Genomic DNA, 24,257 nt, shown 5'->3' on the forward strand with positions numbered 1-24,257 from the left:
TGGCGCCAATTGTACGAGCACAAAATAATCTTCTCGTATAATCCTGTTGATCAAGTTTGCACTCCTCCAAACGTCATCGCTTTACTACCTGAAAACACAAACGTGAGCTAGCTGGCAGGTGTGTGCTGGAAACCTCTCTGATGCCTAAGTCAGTAAATAGACAATAGACACAAAAGCTATGTGTATTTGAGAGTAAGAATTACAATACCTGTGCATAGGTCCTGTCATGAGCTTTTATAGATTCTGCCTGGTACAATCCTAGTAGAACTCCAACTCTCCTTAGCAAATTCCTCCTAGGAATCATACTCCCAAGGATAATACCTATCCTGATAACACCATACTCACTACCAGCCAAGTTAGATGGTTGGCACAATCCCAGTAGGACTCTAAGTCTCCTTAGCAGAGTCCTTCTAGGAGTCTTATGCCCAAGGATAATGCTTATCCTTAGAACACCCTCATCACTGCAAGCCAAGTGAGTTAGCCACACCCTTATGCTCAAATATACATTCTTGACCGAGCTGCTTTATCTCGGGCCCTTGCCGTTCAGGTCATGTGGCCTAAAGCCGATCTACCGAATGGCACCCTACCGAGCTACACATAGCTCGGCCCTTTGTATTAACAATATCTTTTTCCGATAAAGGACTACCTTCAGATAACTAGGTTCAGGTCCTAGCAACCCATCTCTGACCAGCCTAGTGTCTTCTTAGCCCAAGATCGAGCTACACAAGCTCTTATCTCGGCCCATTGTGCGGCCCAACTTCCAAAGAAGACTTTTCCTAGCTCGGCCCAATTTGTTCACAAATTACCCTCTCATGGTTTGAGATGACTTGTCGAGGGTAATTTGTGAATACCTGGATGTTTTCCATGAAAATCTTACTAAATTGCCACCCCATTGGGAAATTGAATTCTCTATTGACTTAATGCCCAATACGACACCAATTTCCATTGCACCATATGGATTTACACCCACTGAGTTATATAAATTGAAGATTCAACTCCAAGAACTTTAGAAAAGGGCTTTATTTGCCCTTGTACATCGCCTTAGGGAGCACCGGCTCTCTTTTCAAAGAAGAATGATGGGTCATTGCAGTTGTGTATTGATTACCACAAGTTGAATCGAGTTACCATTAAAAACAAGTATCCTTTACCCAGAATAGATGACTTATTTGACCAACTTAAGGGATTCTGTTGCTTTTCAAAGATAGACTTAAGATCGGGGTACCATCAGTTGAGGGTTAAGGAAGAGGACATCTAGAAAATGACCTTTTGTACATTTTATTGCCACTATGAATTCCTAGTTATGCCATTTGGTTTAACCAATACACTAGCACCATTCATGGACTTGATGAATCGAATCTTCCGAGAGTTCTTAGATTGATTTGTAGTCGTCTTTGTGGATGACATTTCGATATATTCATCCTCTGAGGAGGAATACGCGGAACACTTGTGGATAGTACTTGATTTTCTTAGAGTGCACAAATTATATGCCAAGTTTGAGAAATGTGAGTTCTAACTTTCAGAGGTGAAATTTCTAGGCCATGTGGTGTCGGGGGAAGGGGTGACTGTTGATTCCTCTAAGGTAGATGTCGTGCGAGATTGGGAACGACCTAAGAACGCTTTTGAGATTCAGAGTTTCCTCCAAGTTTCTTCGAGTTTCTTCAAACCATACATTACTTAAGAATCTTTTGATAAATCATTTCTTACATTGGTAACTTATTTAATTATTTGTTAATTTTGAAACATTTTTGCCATCTGAAGCCTGTTTGGTAACCATTTTGTTTTCAGTTTTCAGTTTATATTTACAAAAATTTTAAAAATTGTCATAAAAACTTGTTTGATAATTTTTTTTAGTTTATAAATAGTTGTCTCAGTTTGTAAATTTGAGGGAAAAAAATAAATTCAAAAAATCAGTTTACGTTAGTTTCTAAACAGAAATTTAAAAATTTTACTAACAAAAATTTTTTTCAATTAATTTTTTTTTTTCAAATAATTTCTTTTCCAATTAAGTTTTTTACAATGATTTTATTTTTTTTTCCAACTAATACTAACCGAGGAGACAATTGGTAATGCTGCTTTAAACCTTAGGGAGGGGATTGTAATTTCTAAATGTGAGGGGTGTCAATGTAATTTACCTAGTGAGGGAAAAATTGGTATTAAAAAGAATTAAATTGCTGAAGGGGGGGGAATCTGTAATGAAACTTTAAACCTTAGGAGGGAGATGTAATTTTCAAAAGGAGAGAGGGGAAACTGTAATAAATATAAACCTCAGGGGGTGTCAGTGTAATTTACTCAAAAAATATTGAGAAAATATTGTGATAACTTATAATAATTTTTTAATTAAAATGTGTAATTGTCAAACGAAAATGTAAAAGCATTGGGTGTCTCTTTCTCTCTCTTACATTTTTTAGGGAATTTTTATTTTGGGAAAGATGCACTTTTGTCCATTTGGTTAGGATTATTTTCACATTCAACCCTATGTTTTATAAAATCACAATGATAAAATAAATTTAAACTAAATTTTATAAAATTATAACAAGTTTAATTAGTTAAGTGAGGCTGTTAAACAAACTAAACCGATGTATTTTTTCTTTTTTGGTAAGCTGGAGGCCAAAGGCCAAAATAAGAAAAAAGAACAATTAAGACACTGCTTTTCGAGAGAAGAGCTAATCAGATGAATCTCAAATCAACAAAAATCTAATCGACGTAAGAAACTTTGGACAATTTGTAACTCCAACATTGCTCGCAAATCTTCTATTGCCATTCAATCTGCACATCAGCTTTTCTTCGCACATGTTGTAAAGAACAACTCTATCATTTTGCTATGAGACTCTGAATTTCCAACACTATATTATGCTCCAGATGCATCCAATTGGGCTAATCAATCGAGAGCAACTTGTGTATTAGATTCCAACACCACATTCCGAAAACCCTTGATGTATTTGTTGACAAATGATAGATTGCTAATAAAAAAAATATCATTTTTTTGCAATCGAGTTTTTTTAATAAAAGAATCTCTTTTGATAAGATTTTTTACCGGTGTCATCGTAATGTTGATTACTCACTTGTTTTGGGATTGGAGCTTGCCTTGAGTAGCCTCTCTCGTTGGTATATTTATGGATTGGATCGGATTGCTTCTATCTTGCATGGACAATGTATCTCTTTTTGTCAAAGATGATCAATATATTGAAGACGAATGAAGGATCACTAATAAAAAATGACGTTCTTTCTCAATTAAGTTTTTTAATAAGAAGATTTCTTTTGATAAGTTTTTTCATTAGTGTTGCCATATTGTTGATTACTCGTTTGTTTTGGGTTTAGGGCTTGCCTTGGGTAGCTCATTTCATTAGTGTATTTGTGGGTTAGATCAGGTTGCTTCTGTCTTGCATGGATAATGCATCTCTTTTCGTCAAAGATAGGGGGAAGCGATGCCAGAACTTTTAGTTCAGAATGTTCGGAGCTCGATTTTAACCAACGTCCAATTTTTAACTTGGAGTTAGATCTCAACGGCATCCCTGCTGCTGAGCACATATGAATCACTTACAATACACAAATCTATGAAAGAATGGGTTATGTTATGAGCATTTTCAATATGATTCTTTTCCTGTATTTGTTCGATGAGAAATGTGAGACGAAAAAGGAACCCATTTTTCAATTGGGAAATACAAGTCTGCTTTGTCCACTTTCCCTATCCCCTTTATCAAAATGATCAAAAAGGCAAGCTTGCTTCTTATTTTCATATTTGATCTTTTCCATTTCTGCCTCGCTTGTTGTAGCTAAAAATTTATTTTATATTAATTTGTTATATAATTAAAAGTTAATATGAGTCATGTTGAATCGATTTATTTGAAATCAATAATTTCAAGTGTAATGTACATGCATATGTTAACTTTTTTAACACGATAATTAAAATGACTATATTATTTTCCCTTTACTTTTGCTATTCAATCCACATAAAAACAATACAGTTAACACAAGCAAGTTAGGGTTTAAATTAAGGGTAACATTCATCTTGCCCTGTTCAATTTAATTTTTTCACTGTTTAGATAATTATTTTGGCTAATATTAGCGGATTGAACTAAGATTTTGAATTTGACTATTTTTTTAGCCAAGTTTATGATGGTCCATTGCTGAATGTGGTTTTTGGCAAGAGGTTGTGCTTGAAGGTGTTGCTTTTGTAGGAGGTAGATGACCAAAGATGGCTATTAGAGAAGGTTGCCGGTGAAAATGGCTAGATATGGTGGTCAGTTGTGGTAATGAGCGGTAGGTGATGGCCATACGGGGTTGGAGGAGATATGAATGGAAAAATAATAATGATCTAAACAAATGACATTAACTTTTGTAGTTCCAAAAATTTAGTAAATTTTGTAAACTATTTACAAATCTTTTAAAATGAAAATCAATATCCAACTATTAGTAATTTTTTGATTTAAGGAATATCAATAGAAGTCAATCAATAGAAAAATCAAAAATTCACAAAAACAACAAAAAGAATCAAGCTTTGTGGTTGAGTTCTAATATCTTGACAGATTTAAGTACTTCTTTGGAGGCAATTGACTGAAGGAAACAAACTAAAACTTGTATTAAATAACTGAAAATGTTACTAATTATAGATCACAAGAATCAGAACCATAACAAAGTAACAAATTACAAACTAAGAGCTAATTACAAATGAACTACCCCTAAGGCTGGCTAATTGCTACTATTATTGTTACTCCTAGCTTTCACAAATTTGTGAATATGTTTGAAGGTCCTTTTCTCTTCAAATTCCCAGCCTTTATTCAATTGCATTGGCCATAATTGCTATAGCCACATAGCTTTCCTTGTTGCATGCAAGTATGCTTCTTGGGAAATTGCCCCACCCACTGTTGCTTCCTCCTTTGACTACTTGCTTCATTTGGTCATATGCCTTGCACACTTCCTGCACGAAGACACTTGTCCACTTTGCAAGCATCCAACTTGGACCTCAATCAAAAGATCTAAGCCACATCAGCATTTTACTTGTTGCATGCAAGTATGCTTATTAGGAAGTTGCCCCATGCGCTGTAACTGTTATCTCCTTCGACTACTTGCTTCGTTTGGGCACATGCCTTGCACACTTCCTGTATGAAGACACCTGTCCACTTTGCAAACATCCAACTTGGACCTCAGCCAAAAGACTTGAGCCATGTTAGCACCTCTATCGACAGGCCAAATTCAACATTTTAGTACCAACACCAGCAAATTTTTGTTTACAAATTTTAAAATTGTTGTAAATATATTCAAAAAAATTATAAATATAAATGTTATCAAAATGTAATGACCGGGTGTCCTATTCATCCTTTTTCCCCTTGTTTAACCTTGGAATTGTTTCGTTGGGACATCAGTTTAACTTAGGACTTGTTAATCGTTTGCGTTTAATGTGTTCTGGAGTTTTTCCACAAGTTTTGGTTCGTGTTTATTCTGGTGATAAATTTCACTTGTTTCGAAGAGTGCGAGGTCAGGTCCGAAGTGCCTTGAATCGAACCAGAAAATTTCTAGGCTGGAGGATCAGGGCCGCACCTGCTTCACCTTGGGCCGCACGTGCAGAAGAGCCGCACGTGCAGAGAAGTGGCGAATTTGAGCCTTGCACACTTCATTATATGTACGTGCGGGGTGTGGTACGGATTGGGAGGCCGCACGTGTGGGGGTGAGAGTCACACGTGCGGAAAGCAGGCTCCGCACGTACGGGGACAAGTGTCTCACATGTGGGACGGGCTGAGTCCGAATACTTTGTTTTTTTTCTCTCATTTTGGCTAAGTGTGTATCACTTTCTAACCCTTCCTTCTCACTCTAAAAACACTTTTGCTCCTCCTTCTCTCTAAAAACTTTCATCAAACACTACAAAGCCTTGATTTCTTGCAATCCATTGGGTCTAGATCCATCATCTCTCACAAGTTTTGGAGATCAAAGCTAGAACTTCACTTTGTGTGGTGGAGATCAAAAATTTTCATATTTGGCTCTAGGGTTTCATCTCATCTCTTCAACAAGAACTTGAGGTAAGGTTTCCTTTGAGTTATATATACGTTTTTGCTAGATTGATGTTAAATTTGGAACTTCTTGGTGATAATAAGAAAGTTTTTAATTTTGGTTCAAGAATGTTATGTTTTTTTTTTTTTTAAAAAGGTGGGTTTAACCATGTTTCTTTTAAATAGCCTCTTGAGGGTTTGAATAACCTTGGTTAAGGAATGATGTCCTCTTTTCAAGCTTCTTTCTAAGGTTTGGGTGTGTGTGTTGTGGTGGGGGAAGTCAAACCTAGAAATTTGGGGGTTTTCAAAACAAGTGGTGAGAACACATGGAATAAATTATTAATGTATCATTTTGTATATCAAAATCAGTTAAGAAAGGGAAAGATTCTTATTTATAGTTACAAATGATGAATCTCATAAAATATGGGAATTGTTGGTGTTGGAAAGATAAATGTTCAAATATTGCTATAGTCTTGAAATGACTATGTTGTTGGAATTGCTTGAGATGTGGTTATTTGTTGATGGATTCAAATGGAAACATGATTCTATTGTGAGATAGTATGGAACGGATGAATGAAAACTTGTTTATTTTGAGATTATTGTTGAGATATTTAAGAATGGAAAGAAATTTATATTGTAGCATTATCAATTGTTTCCTTGCATACACAATTCTTTGGTTACTGCATGTTTTGATTTGAATTTGATTACTTTGCATTGAGAAAAGAATTGTTGAGAAATGAGAACTATGTAATGTCCTTGGGGTAAATACATTGGTAAGTTCGAATAGGGGGTGTAGATGGAATTGATAAGTTGGCCTGAGTGTCCAGGGTAAAAGACCAAAAACACGCGCGAATGAGGTACCACTTCCCTTCCGGTTAGCAACCGGTAAAGTGGGGTTTTTGGTAGTACTAGTTAAGCCTACTTGCAGACACCAACTTAGGAATTACCTGAGTCGTATTTACCGCCCCATTGAATAAAATTGTAAATTTTGAAATTGTTGAGATTTCAAACTATGGTTGAACATAGTGACTTTTTAAAAGGAATGTAAATGAAATTCACTTTTAATTGGCATTGCATGGCATTTGCATTTAATATTGAAAATTTTGCATAAACATATATACTTTGTTAAGGATTCTCTACTGGGCTTTATGCTCACCCCTATGGGATTTTGGTGCAGGAAAAAATGTAGTGATCCCACTGAGTTGAGGGCATTAACATATTTTGTGAAGAATAAATGACTCTATTTTTGTTGTGATTTATTTTGCTAGCCAAGGGCTATAAATGTATGGGTTCGTGAAACCGTTTTGTGTAACCGAGATTAAGCCTTGGAAGATATAAGCCTTCAAGGGCATTTTATTTATTTTTTTTTGGAATTTGATGTTCGACATGCTATAGATTCATGTATTTCTATATCATTGAATGTATAATTCACATGTGGGACTTTTGTACAAACCTTATTGATTAATAGATGTTGGTTGAAGTACTTAATTTATGCTGAATTATTTTTGGGTGTTACACAAACAATCCTTAACAACCCAAAATTGAAAATATTAAGCCAAAATTCATTTTAATAGTTCTTATACATTAGATCAATTTGACGAGTTTGAAATTTATAAAACCATGTTTGAAATGGCCAGATTACAATTGAGAACGAGACTGTTAAATTTGAGATGACACATATTCTTAGGTCTCGTTTGGCAAGTTAATATTTTAACCAAAAAGTCAAAAAGTTACTAAAAATGCCAAAAAGCCTATAATACAAAAAAGTCAAAGATTTCATTTTCTCTCTACTTTTTGCACATCTTTTCGTAAAAAGTCAAAAAGACACCCCAAACATACTAGTTTTTTTTACGTCATATTTTAATCAAAAAGTCAAAAAATTACTAAAATAGCATATTCTCAAACGAGGCTTAGTATAAAATACCAAGCTTTACTTAATATGAGAACCGGGACTGCAATTTAATTTTCAAAAATTGCTTTGTAATGCAGCTTCATCATGTTATATCCCTTTTCTACATTATCTAAGTACGGTAAAAAATTAATTCATATTTGTATGGACCAGATTGATTCATATTTGTATGGATCCATTTGGCAATGTAAAGTATAGATGGAAAGAGTTAAAAATGCCATAATGGAAGCCAAAAAAATTAGTAGATAGAAGTGATGGCGTGGAACACGAGCCACTTCCCATTCCAAGAAAGGTAGTTGGCTCAAATTGTATACATAAGTTATTTAAAAAACTCGTCAAGACAGTTGTTGAGTTGTGTCAAAATTGAACTATAACAGCCAATACTTTCACCTGAGAGTTGAACCGTTAACTTAAAAACATGAATCCCTCTTTAGACCTCATATACTCGTGTCAGAAGAACACACACCAAACACATGTTAGACACATGAGAAGAAGCCTCTTTTTTTTGGTAGTCGGACAAATTGGAGACACACAATTGACATGTTGAAAAAGTATCGTGTCTCCTTTATTTTATTTATATTTTTTTTTTTTACAAAGCAGTACCAATGTTAATAAATTTGATAAGAATAAATAAATAATATTTAAATATATTACACAAAATAAGAATTTTGTTTATGAGTTCCCTAAAAGCACCATTTAAGTTTTATACTTTATTAAAGTTAACAAGGTTCTATATTTACATAAAATTATATATTTTTTGTGTGTATCGTGCCCGTGAACTTGTTTCATGGCTGACAGGCGACAAAGTTTTCTATGTAAATCTCTAGTTACCTCATAACAGGTGAAGAAGAAGATAACTAGGTAAAAGCTTCATTGTGAGATCAATGAAAGTAAAAGCACATCTTAAACCCTTTGTAGTTCTAGAAGTGACCTCTGCTTCCTCAGAAAACTATACAGCAAATACTCAGACTCACAAACAAAGCATACAAGCTTACAATCATCACTTACTTACCACAAACCATGCAGACTTCACTAAACTACTACAAAAAAATAAAAATAATAAAAACAACAACGAAAGCAGCCTGTTCTTGCACTAAAACTTTCATTTTAATTGTCACTGGGAAGCAGTTGAAGTCTCAGCTGGGAGAAACTTGATCGATACACTGTTGACACAGTGGCGTTCATCTGTGGGAGTCGCAAAGCCCTCGCCTTTGAAAACATGACCTAAATGGCCGCCACAGGCTGCACACGTAATTTCTGTTCTCCTCCCATCTGGGTCGGGCTGAAAAATTACGTCTTACTTTAAAAAACTGGTGACAATATCAATAACATAGAAAATTGGGACTTACAAAGCGATTAATGGCTCCAGGGAGACCCTCGTAGAAAGCTGGCCAACCACAGCCAGAGTTAAATTTGGTGGTAGATTTATAGAGTGGCGTCCCACAACCAGCGCAATTGTAGATGCCATCTCTAAAGAACTTGTCATATTCCCCCGTGCTTTTTGGCCTGTACAACAACAATTGTAGGGATAGTAACAAACTAAGAAGCATGGACACGGACACGTGACACGACACGGATACGACACGGACACGCCGACATGCTAATTTTCAAAAAAATGCAGGACACGACACGCGGGGGACACGCATGAAATATATAATTTTATATATTTATTATATGTTATATATATGAATATATCATTCAAAGATAATAAAAATATTAAGTATGACAATAATTCTTATGAATTTATATGATTTTTGTTTTATTATTGTATCTTAAGTTGTTTTGTTCAAACTTATAATTGGTTTCACATGTGTCTAATTGATAGACATGTGTGTTTAAGAGATACACATGTATTCTCCAAGTGTCCAAAGAGTGTCCGGGTCTTTAAAAAATAGGACACGTTTTAAAGAGTGTCGGACACGTGTCGGGAAAGTGTCCAAAGAGTGTCGGTGTCCGACACGGATACGACACGGATACGTTACCTTCTTAGAAGTGTCCGTGCTTCTTAGGTAACAAATCAAAACCTATATACATACTACAACAAACCATATCACTCACTAGGGTCTAAAGTCAGCTATGGAAATTTACTTATTGGAAAATACTAGTTTCGCTGCTTACCATTTTTTAAACATAAATCAGTTTTAAGTTAACAATGGCAATCTCCTAGCAGAAAAATATACATAAATTGGTGCATGTCTATGTCCATGAATGCACTAAATCTCAGTTTTTAAACATATATCATACCTATTTTGGTAACTCACTATTTTAGCCAAGAAGTCAAAAAGTCACTACAAAAAAGTAGCTCTTTTTTTTTTTTTTTTTTTTTTGCACTTCTTTTTATAAAAACTGAAAAATCACTAAAAAGCTAATTCTCAAAACGTCTCAAGACAAGAATGCCTCATATCAGGAATTTCAGTTTGATTTCAATATTATCATAGCAAGTGGTAAATGCAAAATTTTTGAATGAACAAAATCTGCCCTACCGAGGAATGCTTGAGCATTATGTTATACACACAAAAAATGCATAAAGGTTAAATGAACTTCACTATGATGAGATAACTATTGGATGCCATTGAAGTCAAAGGAATTCGACATTTGATTGTTTCATCTACACAGCAACGGTTTCTTTTTATTTCTTTTGGAGAAAGGAGGGGAGCAAAAAAATAGGTCAGACACATCATGAGTATATTTCCTACCATAAAAGACCATTTTGATCATCAAATGCAATGAACATATTTCAATGAAAACAAAAATAGAAGATGTGAAGCATATTCCATGAGCAAGTAGAGGCGAAGATGGATGTTCTCACGATTAATGGTCAAAGAGAGGGCTGCAAACGGATCAAATTTTTCATGAACAGATTGAGTATTTGTACTCGATTGGTTTGTTAAATGAACAAGCTCAAGCCAAATGAACCAATTAGGCCGGCAAACATACGATATTTTATATATTTTGCTTATGTTTGGTGTTCTGTGCAAATTTCCTTAGTTGATTGATGAAACAAATATTAATGACAAGAGTATTCTTTTATTTCGAGCAAGTAAAGTGTAATATACCCAATCATTTTAAGGTTTCCTTAATTCTATTTCTTGCAAGAATTTCTTGAGGAATAAATATTCGACACAAAAAAGAGAAAAAGAAAAGACCTTTCTTTTCTTTTCTTTTTTTTTTTGCCCTTCTTCAGCCCCAGATAACTGATTTTAAGCGTTACCCATTACACCAATTGTTGGCATTTTGTCAATTAGTTCATCATAATGCAAATATCAAAGTCAACATTCAAAAATTCTAAAACAATCCAAGCAGAACAAACTCACAACCAAAGCAATTTTGATTCAAAACATTCTGACTCTGAACTCAAAACCCATCTCACAATAAACCATTTCAAAATTTCAAGACAATTATGCAAGGAGACATATGTATCTATCTACAAGTTTAAAACAGAATTCGTAATATGAAACTTTTAGAATAGCAATTGAAGGCTCAACAAATTTCAGAGTAAACAAGTGTGGGAAATAAAGAGAGTTTTTTTTTTTTTTTTTTTTTTTACTCTGTTCCTTTCTGGCGAAGGATTCGGAACTGCTCGGGAGAGAGAATTGCTCGCCATTCTTCCTCTGGCTTCTGAATGGAACCGTTTGCCGCCATAGCTTCGACTATAGTGCTTGAATCCGAGAACGCAGCTGCGAATTTGGGATTTAGTAAATGGGTTTGTGCTGATTTATATGCATTTTCTCGGAGAATGAACTTGGCCGCGAAATGTGGTCAGAGGAGTTCCGGCTCAAAAAAGTAGTTGATCAAATTTTTACGTGGCGGAGAAAATAAAAGAAATTAAAAGCCTAAAATAGAAAATTTACAATACTTCCCAAAAATATATGATTCATTTTTAAAAGGTCCACGTCGTGATGAATACAAAATGAATAAAACTCTATGCACTAACTGATAGATTATGTCTTTATAGACGATGTGATATAATTTTTAAAATTTTAAATTTTTATAATTTGTATAATGAATGGGGTTCATAATTTTAAAATTAATATTATAATATATATTAATACGTTAATTAACATATCAATTGGTACATATAGTACCCTGTACAAAATTTATTTTTTATTTAGGGATTGTTTGGGAAATGCTAAATTAATATACTTTTTATTTTTTACGAAAAATATGAAATAAAGATTGAGTTTGAAGTGATGTAATAAAGAAGTGATGTAACTTAAATAAAATAATTGTGACCTAAATAGGATAATGTACTAACATAACATTTGTTATTTTAACACATGCCAAACAACCACTTATTTAGTCCTATTCGGGTTTAGATTATTTTAATTTAAAAGTTACAAAGTTATTATAAATTATCATTTTTTTATTTATAAAAAGTCAAAAAATAACTAAAATAATAAATTCTCAAACCACTCTTTACGAATTGAATTTTTTAATAATTTTATTAAAGAAAATAAGATAAATTACAAATACACCTTATAAGGTTTGCTTAAAATACGAATCGCCCCCTATAATTTGAAAAATTACAAATACTTCCTTGTTAGAATTTTTTATTTAATAAAATTAATTAAAAAAGTAAAATTTCTAACTGTTCACCTATACAATAATAAAATTATCAAAATTATTAATTACAATAAAATTTAACATTATTAAAAATTGTTAATTAACTCGATAATTTATTAATAAAATGACCTATTTGTCATGAAATTATAAACCTTAGGGGGTATAATATAATTTTTAAAACTACATAAGATAATTTGTAATTTAAGTAAATCTTAGAGAAGTGCTTGTAATTTATTTAAAAAAAATGTGAAATAAATAATGAGAATATGTTGATTTTTTAAAATATTAATTTTTCCCCCAAAAAAAGCTTCATGTTCCGTTTAATAAGTGGTTAAAATAATGAAAATATTTTAAAAATATGTAAGAGACTTCTCTAGGCTAGCTAAACCATTGACCAGGTTGACTAGAAAATGTGTCAAGTTTGTGTAGAACAAGACTTGTGAAAATTTATTCTAAAAACTTAAGACTAGATTGACTACCGCACTAGTTTTGATAATTTCATAATGGGGTTTGGGTTATACTGTGTATTATGATGCATCTCGAGATGGGCTTGGTTGTTTGTTGATACAAGAGAGAAAGGTTATGGCTTATGGCTCACGTCCATTGAAAACCCACGAGAAAAACTACCCTACCAATGATTTAAAACTAGTAGCGGTAATTTTTGCCTTGAAAATTTGGAGACACTATTTATATAATGAAAAGTTTGATATCTATTCTGACACAAAAGCCTAAAATACTTATTCTTCCAAAAATATTGAATTTGCGCCAACGTAGGTAGATGGAGTTTATGAAATACTACAATTTTGAGTTGCACTACCATCTAGGGAAGGCCAATGTTGAGGCTAATGCCCTTAGTTGAAAGGCTGTGAGTACTATTGCAAGTGTGACCATTCGAAAATGGGTTATATTGGGTGATATTGGCGAGTATGACTTGCATCTTGCCAGTCTAGCGAAGGTGCTACCTTGTTTACTTTGATTACACATCCCACCTTGACTAGCAAAGTCATAGAGGCACAACAGTGTGTAGACCGCCCGAACTCGCTCCGCACGCCCCCTTTTTCTTAGAGGGCGCGAATTGGGTCCGTGCTACTACAGTTCGGCCTCCTGTCACGGTTCTGAATCTAATCTCACAAAGTGCAATGTAAGACTGATAAATCACCAAAGAGTCCAAATTCGACAAATCGTTTTGAAAAATCGATTTTAATCAAAAAGCGCCAAACATTGACTGTTTTGCCAGATTTTAAAGTCGCCACCTAAATATTTTGTTTTGGAAAATTTAGGAAACCTTGACTCATGCCTAAGGTTACATGTCCGTCATCACCAAAGGTGCCTCCGCTCGGGAACTTGAGTGCGAGGGGGGAAGGTCATGAAATGAGCACTCCCGCTCACCCGATCAAAGGATCGGCCTCTACTAAACATGATATGTTGTTTTTATAAACACATGCGCTCTTATTCTAATTGTTAATCTAACTCACTATGCAATGCGCACAGCATACAAGTATAGACTCGATCGCAAGAATTGAAATAAAACAACTCATGTTTGTTTTTTAAAATAGTTTGAAAGTTCTACTCGCAAGTAGGCTAAAGCGTGGATTTGCCACCCTCGAGTGGGCTTAAAACATGATGATTTGCCACTTCACAAAGTGGGCTTAAAAAAAACTCACAATCATCGAGTTGTTACAATTTAGGCAATCAAGCCTCCACCCATAGGCATTCATGCAATTAATCACTTAAGCAAATAGCCTCATGGCAAGCATGCTATCATGGCATTACTCACACTCATGCGAGGATACTAAAGCATAAACACTTACAGTGTACTCCGAGCCAAAACAGAAAACTAGTTAGAAATCATGCATGATCCTAGCTATACAAGATGCCTCATGCAACACATGCAATAATGCAACTACTAGGCTCGGCTACCTAAGATGGCATATGAATGCAACACTTGATAACATGCTTTGGAACACATATTCAAGTAGATATTGAAAGACAATGCAGTTTGAATGATGTGCCAAGCTCGGTGCATGCAAAACAAATGGATGATGCACGTGTGCAAGCATAAGGTATGCTAATTGAAAAATGCCCTAAAACTAACCATCGAAAGCGGTTAAGTAAAAAGGAGAAAGAAGTGGGGTTAGAAGACGCACACGCATACTTATTACAACGTTGTTCCCTCTCAAAGGAGGGTCCGAATAAATAAGCTAAGCTACACTAAGCTAAGCTAACTAACTAATCTAATTAAACTAATTAGACTAATTATTACAAACCAATTGAATAACTAGCAAATTACTTACTAATTATTACAAAACTTTAACTAATTAACAAATTAATTAATTAAATTACAAAACCAATGCTAAGTATGCAAAACATGAAAACTAGGCTGCCTCAGCTCGGTCTTGGACAATAAAGTATACATGCTCTCGATTGCCGCCTCGAAACGTCTTCCGGTTTGCTCTTTAGAGGCTCTATTTGCAAGGTGTCTTCAAGAACATGTTGCTGGAACTTACCAAAAAATGTTGGGGAGTGCACCAATGGCCTGCCGCCGATGAGGAGCTGCTGCCGGCCAACAATGCACGGGCGCCGGCCATCAATGTGGCACTGTCGGCCACTGGTGTGCTATGACACCAAGCTATAATAGAGCACAAAATAGAGGAAAAGAGAGGGTCTCCCAAGAACATGTATGTACTGTGCCACTCCTTATCCTCTCAAAACATCAAGGGAGAGACACCATTCGATCCAAAACCATCAATCAAGCATCTCAATGCATGATGGCCAAAGATCCAACTTGCATATATTCAATGAATGCACAAAAAACAAGACTCTAAGACCACAACCTTATCATGGATGATCAAAGGCAATGGAGACAAAGGGGATTGGCTCATTTTCATCACTTTGAGTATGAAATGAACCAATTCACCTTGTGTTCAATATAACGTCCGATTGAACATAATACAATGCAAATGCAACATGCTTATCTTGACATGTTTTACTTGTCCAATTCTTGTTTACACATTTTAGCTTACCAATTAGTCCCTTAACCGATTAAGTCCAATGTGAAAAGTCCTCTAATTGGAAAGATGGTCTAAGCCACAAGCACCTTGAGCATGAAAGAAGCCTCATGCTTTCGGTTAGTAGAAACCCTCAAGAGAAGGCTAAAACCATTAGGCATGAATGCCTCAATTTCATGCTCAAGCCAACAAGGAGCTCAAGACCACTTTCAAAGAAAATGAAAGAGTGAAGCATGGAGTGCAATGGCGTATATGTAGACACCCCACTTTTTACCGTCCTCAAGATTTGGATGTCATCGTTTGAACACTCGATGATCATCCATGCTCGTGTTTGTTTTGAGTTCTCGATGGTCTCGGCTGCGTGCCATGCCTTAGGATCTCTCAACTTGTGTGTTTTGTACTTAGTTGTGGACCAAACACTTGTGGTTTTGTTTCTGAGGGAAGAAAGTGGCTCAGCAAGCTCGAGAATTGAAATTCTATAAGAAGGGAGCCTCACCTTCCTTTCCAGAGGTTCTGAAAATTGATATAGAAGTGATATATATCTCTCTCTATATATCTCCCTCTCTCTCTATATTTGTGTGTGCGTTTGTGCCTTAAAGCGTATTTTCTTCACACTTTTGCACTAGAGCACCTAGTAGAACACCATCCTTTGGTTGTTGAGGTCCTTAGGAGTTGGTTTCAGAGTTCTTGGAGTGATTTAAGCTCAGAAAAGGTGCTGGAGTTTCGTTCTTGAAGGTGTTCTTCAAGGGTGAGTAAACTACCTTTTAATCCCCCATTTTTGCTTAAGCTTTTAGACCTACTTGCATATCGTTTTAAGATTAACTCTAAACTGTAAAAAGTTCTGATTTTGCATGCTTGTGATAATTGTTTAAGGTCACTTTTGTGTTGGGGTTAGTCTACTCCCTCTTAGGCCTTGTTTGGCCTTGTTTTGTGCCTTCCCTTTTGAGCTTTGGAACTATCTTGTTTTGACCTTCTCACCACTGAAATCCAGATGATTTTCAGTGGTAGAGAAGTGGTTTTGGAGTCTTGAATAGGAGAGGGACACCCCCGTCTCCTTGTGTCTCATTTGCTAGTATAAATAGCTGATGTTGGTAGCATGTTTGCTTAGCATGTTTTGGCCCCATTTCAGCAACTTTTTGGTGTTATTTTAGCATGCTATACCTCTGTCTAAAGTTGGTTTGATAGCCGTTTACATGCATCATGCACTTGTAGTGTAATCCTCTCTATTGCCTTAACATGCACCTTGCATTTGGACCATCATTCTTGCATATTTTGCCTCAACTCAAAGGAGCTTTTAGTCATGTTTTACCATGCTCTAGCTCTTATTTGTGTTGTCTTAATCATGCATGCATTATTTTGTATAGCCTTGGTTCAATCTAGCTTGTTGGCTTTGAGTGTCCAAGTCATTAGCATGCATTGCTTAGACCATTTTCATGATTTGGCATCATTTCATATGTCATTTCAGTCCATATAGGGTGGTCATGCACTCACATTTATCACCTTTTCCATGCTGAAGAGAGTTGGTGTTTTATGCCTCAAGAATGAATCATTGTGCATGCCATCATACTTAGGCTTTTAAGATGCCATCTCAGTGGATTTTTGGGCTTATTTTGACATGCCATAACTCTGATTTTTATTGGTTTAAGTCATGCCATGTTTGGTTTTAATAGGTGTGGTGTAACACCCCTTGTTAGCCTTGCATGCTTCATGCTTTTGGTCTTGTCTTGACCTGCCTTGGGACTGTTTTGGGTGCCCTTGACCCTTTGGGGCTTGCCTTGCATGGCCGTGGTTTAAGTCCCTTTGTTGGTTTCATACTTTGAGCTTTCTTGCATGCTATCCTTATGTTAGGTGAGTGGTTTGGCACCATTCCATGCATGATTTCAGGGCCTATAGTATTGTCATACATCCATGCTTTTCATTCATTGCTCATGTTTGAGAGTAGTTGCCTTCATACCTTGTTTGTGAACCAAAGTGTATGCATGTTTGTATATGCTTTCATGCTTCATTTCCATAGCATTTTAGCCACTGATTTGGGCATGGCTGAGGTCTGCCCATTTTGGTTTAAGTCCATCTTTGCATGTTGTTGCATGCTTGTCACATTGCATGTTGTTGCATGCTTGCTAGTTTGCATGTTGTTGCATGCTTGTCCATCTTTGCATGCCATGCATGTTTGTATGTTTAGGTTGCATTTTGCATGCTTGCTAGTTTGCATTTTGCCACATGCTTGTTTAGGTTGCATTGCATTTGGCATGCTTGTTACCTTAGCCTTGTGTGCATGTTTGAGTCATATTGCATTTGGCATGCTTATGTTGCATTGCATAGCTTTTCCATGTTGCATGCATTGCATTGTGTTTGGTTTGGGGTGTCAAACCAAACACGAGGACCAAGGGACGTTTCGTACTTGAAGTGACGAAACGTGCCTCAATCCTCGGTCGCCGACACTCTTGATCCAACATGATAGAGTGTGAGGAATTCATTTGTTTTTGTGCATTCATTCCATATTGATTTGTGCAATTCGGCCTCTTTAGCCATCACGCATCGAAATGCGTGATTGATGGCTCGAGAGTCGAACTTTACACTCCTTTGAGTCTCAAACATGATAAGGGGTGCAGCTGCACAACATTTTCTTGCGAATGTATTGCCATGCCCTTGTTTGTCCTCTGCCGCAGCAAAAGGAGCAGTCTACAGGAACAGATGGCCGATCGGCTATCTTCAGTGCCGATCGGCTAATATTGCTTGGCCGATAGCCTCATTAGTGGTCGATGGCCCTTATCCTTTGGCCGATGGCCATACTATTTGGCTGATGGCCTTTCACAGTGTTCATGCAGTGGTTCAGAAGCATCACAAAGATTTTCACAGTTTTCAGAGGTGCAAAACAGTGCAAACAGAGACAACATAAGGCATGGTAATGGATTTCTGAGCGATGCCGATCGAGCATGCATTTGTCCTTCCTCTTGAGGTCGTTTTAACTTTTTTGTAACTTAATTAATTTGCTTAATTAGTTATGGTTTTGTAATAATTAATTAGCTAGGGTAGTTAATTAATTAGTTGGTTTGTATTATTTATTCGGACCCTCCGTCGAGAAGGCGAATTTGTAATAAGTGTGAGTGAGTGTGTGAATGTCTTCTAACCCCACATCTTTCTCCCTTTTACTTAACCGCTTATGATGGTTAGTTCTAGGTCATATTTCAATTAGCATCCTTATGATAGCAAGTTTGCATTCATTGATCTGTCTTGTATGCACCGGGCTCGGCGCATCATACTAACTGCATTGTATTTCAATTCCTACTTGAATACATGGTTATCAAGTTGCATCTCATATGCCATTTTAGAATAGCCGAGCCTATCTTAGTTGCATTTTGCATGTGTTGCATTAGGCATTCTTAACATAGCTAGGATCATGCATGATTTCTAACTAGCTATTGTTTTGGCTTAGAGCACTAGGTAAGCTTTTATGCTTTAGCATCTTGCATGAGTGTGAGTGTTGCCATAATAGCATGCTTGCCATGAGGCTAACTGCTTATGTGTTAAACTGCCTGAATGCCTGTGCATGAAGGTTGGGTTACTTGAATTAGAACAATTCATTGAAATGTGTGTTTTAGGCCCACTTGCGGGTGGCAAAATCATGTTTTTCTAAGCCCACTTGAGGGTGAAAAATCCACGTCTTAGCCTACTTGCAAGTAGCACCTTCAAGCCATTTTCAAACAAACATGAGATGTTTTGTTCCAACTTAGGCGATCTAGTCTATACTTGTGTGTTGTGCGTATCACATAGTAATTCTAGCTAATAACCGGAATAAGAACACATGTGTTTTCAAAAACAAAATATCATGCTTAGTACAGACCGATCCTTTGATCGGGCGAGCGGGGGTGCTCATTGCATGACCTTCTCCTCTCGTACCCAAGTTCTCGAGCCGAGGCAATTTTGGTGATGACGGACACGTGGCCTTAGGCACAAGTCAGGGTTTCCTAAATTTCCCAAAACAAAATATTTAGGTGGCGACTCTGTATCTGGCAAAGCAGTCCATGTTTGGCACTTCTTTTTTAAAAATCAGTTTTCCAAAACGATTTGCCAGATTTGGACTCTTTGGTGATTTATCAATCTTGCATTGCACTTTGCGAGATTAGATTCAGAACCGTGACATTGAGTTTGAACTGTAGTATGCTAATGAACAAATCAGATTTCGCGCCATCTCGCGCGTGGAGCCCGGGACGTTCGAACACGTCTACAGTTTTTGGCGACTCTGCTGGGGATTTATAAAACTTGACTCAAACTCATGATATCGTGTTTTGTTTACACTTATGTGTCTCTTTGCATTGCATTTGTATTGGTGCGCCTAGGACACCGTGTTTGCCGTATGCTATTCCTGAACGGTTTGTCGGAGGCTCGCTTCGAGAAGCGTTCCATAAGGCTGAGCGGTTGTGGGCTCTGCCACGACAGGAACACAAACCTCGGTTTTTACTCGGGCACCCTTTTTGACCATTCGACCAAGTGCATATCGGAAACTGTAGTGACTATCCCAAGCTAGGATAGGTTGCTTACCCAATTATAGGTTGTTTAAAACCGCTGTGTGCGTAGTGAAACCCTAGCTCCTGACAATAGGACAGGGAAACCCTACCCTAACACAGGGGTGTTTTGGCTATCTCTTGCTTGTTATGTGCTTTTAGAGTTAGCCTTTACAGGAATGCACGTATCAGTCTGCAAGTCTGGGTATCAGGCCTGCGGGCATCCGATTTGAAGAATCAGTATTTGGGGAATCAATTTTACCTGCGGGTATCAGATTCAGATTTGGGGCAGTGATGTGAGAACAGTGATCAGTGGTTGAGAACAGTTCATTCAGCTTGTGTTTGCCAACTGTGTGTTGTCTTTATTTAAGCTGTTATGTTGTCCGTTTTTCTGTTCATTATTTCCTTATTATGCTTTATTTATCTTTTTGCAAGGTAGTTTAGCACCATTGCATCCGACCAGGCAGATATGCCCCGAGCACTCTAGGTTAGAGGTCGCAGACTTAATTGATCCAGGAATCCAGTAGACGGACAAGCAGCGTTCCTTTCTTTACCCCCGGTTACCAGACAGAGGTCAAAAAGGCGTGGTGTATCGGTACAGCAGTCGCTAAATCAATGGTCTACCCCACCAGTGAACAGTCAAGCTGAGGTCTCAGTTTCTACTGTAGGGATAGATATACCGGTTGTTCAGATATATCAGCACAATATGGCAGATATAGAGGAGATGATGCGTCAGCTCCAAGAGAGTATGAAAGCCATGCAGCAGGAGGCTGCCCGTCAAGCAAAATTTTCCGCACGCCAGGCCAAGGTTATGGCCCAACATGTAGAGTTGATTGCTAGATTACAGCAACAACCACCACCACAGCAAGCCGGAGCATCTACTTCGCACTCAGCTCCTCCCCCACCAAGAGTTCCAATACTCGGGGAGACCACTAACGTCCAGAACAATACGGACGATCCAACGGGGCCGGCTTCACCCCCAATCCCACCCCAGCTATCCAAAGCACCTACCAACCTACCAGATTCTCCCTTTGAGTTCGAGGTGGACCCAACGGCGTTGAAAGTGAGCAAGCTGGAAAAGCTTTTTAAGAAGTCTCAGGGCGTGAAGTCCATTCCGGATATTAACGATGGGTACACCGACTCGACCGTGACTCTGCCAAACCAGTTTAAAATGCCGCACATAGACCGTTTCGACGGGTTTGGAGATCCTATGGTGCATTTGCGGCTGTTCTCGGACATACTAAGGCTGATGGGCCTCTCTAGATTGCAGAAGCTTTCCCTGTTTGGCCAGACCCTGTCGGGTGTAGCGGCTATTTGGTATGCAAAACTAGAGGACTCCATCAAGAGGAACTGGGAGGAGATGGCTGAGGCCTTTGTAGCCCAATACTTCTATAATACACAGATCGAGGTCACAACTCGTGATTCGAGACAACTAGGCAAGAGTCGAAGGAGAGCTTCTCCGATTTTGTGACCCGGTGGAGGGCTAAAGCCTCGATGATGACTATCAGGCCTGTTGACAAAGATCAAATTCGGATGGTTGTGCGCAACCTCCAGCCCATGCTCATACAGAAGATGATCGTCCTCCCCCTCTCCACCTTTGCAGATCTACATGAGATAGGGGTACAGATTAAGGATGCGATGATGCAGGGCTTCATTGATCATGAAAGAGAGCAGCCCAAGAGGGTATTCAACCACAGTACGAATGCAGGCACAAGTAGTGCTGCAGCTACCAGAGCTTCAAATGTGAGTATGGTCACCACCACCACCACCCCAAGAACCCTTTCAACTACACCATTCACCGGTGCATCTGGAAGTGGCTCGCAAACAACCAAGTTTCCACCCCGAGGCCAAAGAACCTTCACCCCACTATACATGTCTTTGTCCAAGGCTTTGGGGGTTTTGATCAGGAAAGGGCACTGGAAGCCCCTAGAGCCGCGGCCATTGCCAGAAAAACCTCCCCCCTCCCATAACCCGGCGAAGTACCGCGCCTTTCACCAATAGCATGGTCATGACACCGACCAGTGCTATAGATTGCGTTACGAGATTCAGGATCTCGTTGACAGCAGGGTGATCGTGCCTCCAGAGAAATCGAATGCCACAACCAACCCTCTCCCACCACACAACCAAGCTTTACCTTCCAAACGCATCAATTTGATCCAAATTGGGGTTGTGTCATATGACCCTAGTATATATATCACCCCTTCCCACCTACCCAAGCTCGAGGTGTTCATTCCTGACAGCACTGACTTGTGCATGTTGAACATCTCCCAAACCCAACCTGAAACGGTGGTGGTGCCTATCGAAGATAGAATTGGGTCGACTGTTGAGGCAGATGGGAATGATCAGTCAGAGCTTGAGGGGTCTGCGAGCTTCATGTACAACCCGAGCGATTACATTACATCAGTAGGGTAGGCTGGGCCAAGTGTGGAATTGCCAGTGAGGGCAGAGATTTGTGTAGTACGGGAGGATGGACCTAATCAAGGGCTGGATGACCTGGCAGAACTATAGGAGGACATCGTGAATCTTCAATTCTTCAACGAACAGGACTCAGGGGATGTGACTGTCAACTGGTTTGGTCTAGAAGGGTCAGTAGAGTCTACTGGGTGGCTTGACGACCAGCCGGATGTTGTTGAATAACCTCAGCTAGAATAGGGTCTGTCAGGGACAAGGTCATAACAGTGGCCAGAAGGGTTGGGAATCAGAGTACATCGCCGGAGAGCACCGGTGTTAAGAATTTCGCTCGGGATCTAGGTAGTTTGGGTACGGAAGATACTGAACAGCAGGCTGCGCTGAAGCAGTTTGAGCGGGAAAGGATCGAGGACTCTGAGAGAGCCAAAAAGGCCAAAGCCCCTGCGGGAACAGAACGTGCTGTGTGCATAAGAACAGAACGTGCTGGGAGCACAGGAACACAGGGTGCTGCGGGCACAGGAATAGTTGTGACGGAGCCGGACAGGTGTCTATCGGCTCCCAATGGCATGTGGTGGGAAGATGACAACCTATGTCTTGCCCACACCGATGAGGATTGGGGGAACAATCAACCGGATGATACTTGGTACGTTGGCAAAGTTGACCACATGACTAGGAGCGGACAGTATTTCAAGCCCCCACACTTAGATTAACCATAGGTGTTCGGAAAGGACAGAGAGGCAGAGAAGCAGAAAGACAAGTTACTCGAAGAGGAGGCTGTGCTGAAACAGCTTAAGAAGATACAAGCAGACATTTCCATCTGGGGACTACTTATGGCCTCAAGAGTTCATCAACAGGTTGTCCTTTCTGCAATGGACAAGGCCAAACTCTCAATAGACACCACGCCTGAGCAGCTAGTAGGATTAGTTTTTCCGGGAGGAGCTTCCCCGACGTTGACCTTTTTCGACAAGGAACTGCCGCCTGAGGGCGCAAATCATAACAAACCTCTCTACATCTCTGTCGAGTGTAAAAACAAATGGATACCGGTAGTTCTTGTCAATACGGGATCCGCCATTAATGTGTGCCCGTCGAGGATAGCATATGCAATCGAGTTGAAGCCCGTAGACTTTGTGCCAACTGCCCAAGTGATAAGGGCCTACGACAATACAAGCAGAGAGGTGATGGGGACTGTGCAAATCTGGACTCAGGTTGGTCCAGGGCAACACAATGTTGACTTTCATGTCTTGGACGTTCCCACAACCTTTAATCTACTTCTAGGGCAGCCGTCACTGCACCAGGTGAAAGCGGTCTTTTCCACCCTGCATCAAATGTTGAAATACCCCCACGGGAAGGGGGTAGCTATTGTTTTTGGAAATTCGTCAATCCATCCGCCGCCAGAGGTGTCTACACCGGTTTTAGAAATCGAGCATGGCACAGAGGATGTGTTCCTGTCAAGATTTACCCTAGCTGAGGCCTGGGTCGTTCAGAACATTTTGGCTGTTGATGAGGGGTTGTATGTCAGTGCACAGTCTGTGTACCTCAGGAACAAGCTCCAGCATATCTCTGGGATGGGACTAGGGAAAACTGGCCGAAAAGGCATTACAGTATCTGCCAAAGTGCCGCACAATCCGCATACCTTTGGCTTAGGCTATTTGCCTACCAAAGAGGACTGGGTGAGGAAAGGCAAAGAGATGGCCGGAAGAGCCAGAGCCATGTAGGCTGGAAGGTATTTTGAGTTGATGCATCGGCCTATCCAAGGCACCCTGAACGGACGCTTTGTCCGGGAGGAGGAAGACTTTCCAATCTGCGGCTTCCCACAGCCATGGCTAAACGCAGAGAAGAGGCCCCTGCCAGATTTCGAGATCTTCTTTGACTTGCAGTT

The 24,257-nt window shown here is 38.6% G+C and overlaps 1 protein-coding gene and 1 long non-coding RNA gene across 2 annotated transcripts; one reads left to right on the forward strand and one right to left on the reverse strand.

The window, feature by feature from the left end:
* Positions 1–8,735: 8,735 nt before the first annotated feature.
* LOC114279528 (peptide methionine sulfoxide reductase B5) lies at positions 8,736–11,816 on the reverse strand. Its single transcript, XM_028221783.2, has 3 exons — positions 11,441–11,816; positions 9,243–9,399; positions 8,736–9,175 (listed from the first exon to the last, which is right to left on the reverse strand). Exons 1-3 carry the CDS (start codon positions 11,533–11,535, stop codon positions 9,008–9,010), a joined length of 420 nt encoding a protein of 139 aa, XP_028077584.1. The 5' UTR covers positions 11,536–11,816; the 3' UTR covers positions 8,736–9,007.
* Positions 9,293–11,661, forward strand: LOC145797184 (uncharacterized). The gene is made up of 2 exons (XR_014338395.1): positions 9,293–9,424; positions 9,903–11,661. It is a non-coding gene; the product is annotated as an uncharacterized LOC145797184 (long non-coding RNA).
* Positions 11,817–24,257: the final 12,441 nt, after the last annotated feature.

This window comes from Camellia sinensis, chromosome 1, assembly GCF_055761805.1.
Source record: "Camellia sinensis isolate YWXY chromosome 1, ASM5576180v1, whole genome shotgun sequence".
NCBI classification, from domain to species: Eukaryota; Viridiplantae; Streptophyta; class Magnoliopsida; order Ericales; family Theaceae; genus Camellia; species Camellia sinensis.

Excerpts from the sequence above, each read along its gene's own strand:
- LOC114279528 (XM_028221783.2), bottom strand. The coding sequence starts at position 11,535 with ATGGCGGCAAACGGTTCCATTCAGAAGCCAGAGGAAGAATGGCGAGCA. Across the intron at positions 9,400-11,440 it reads CTTCGCCAGAAAGGAACAGA|GCCAAAAAGCACGGGGGAAT; the intron begins GTAAAAAAAAAA and ends GTTGTTGTACAG. Across the intron at positions 9,176-9,242 it reads CTGGAGCCATTAATCGCTTT|CCCGACCCAGATGGGAGGAG; the intron begins GTAAGTCCCAAT and ends GTAATTTTTCAG.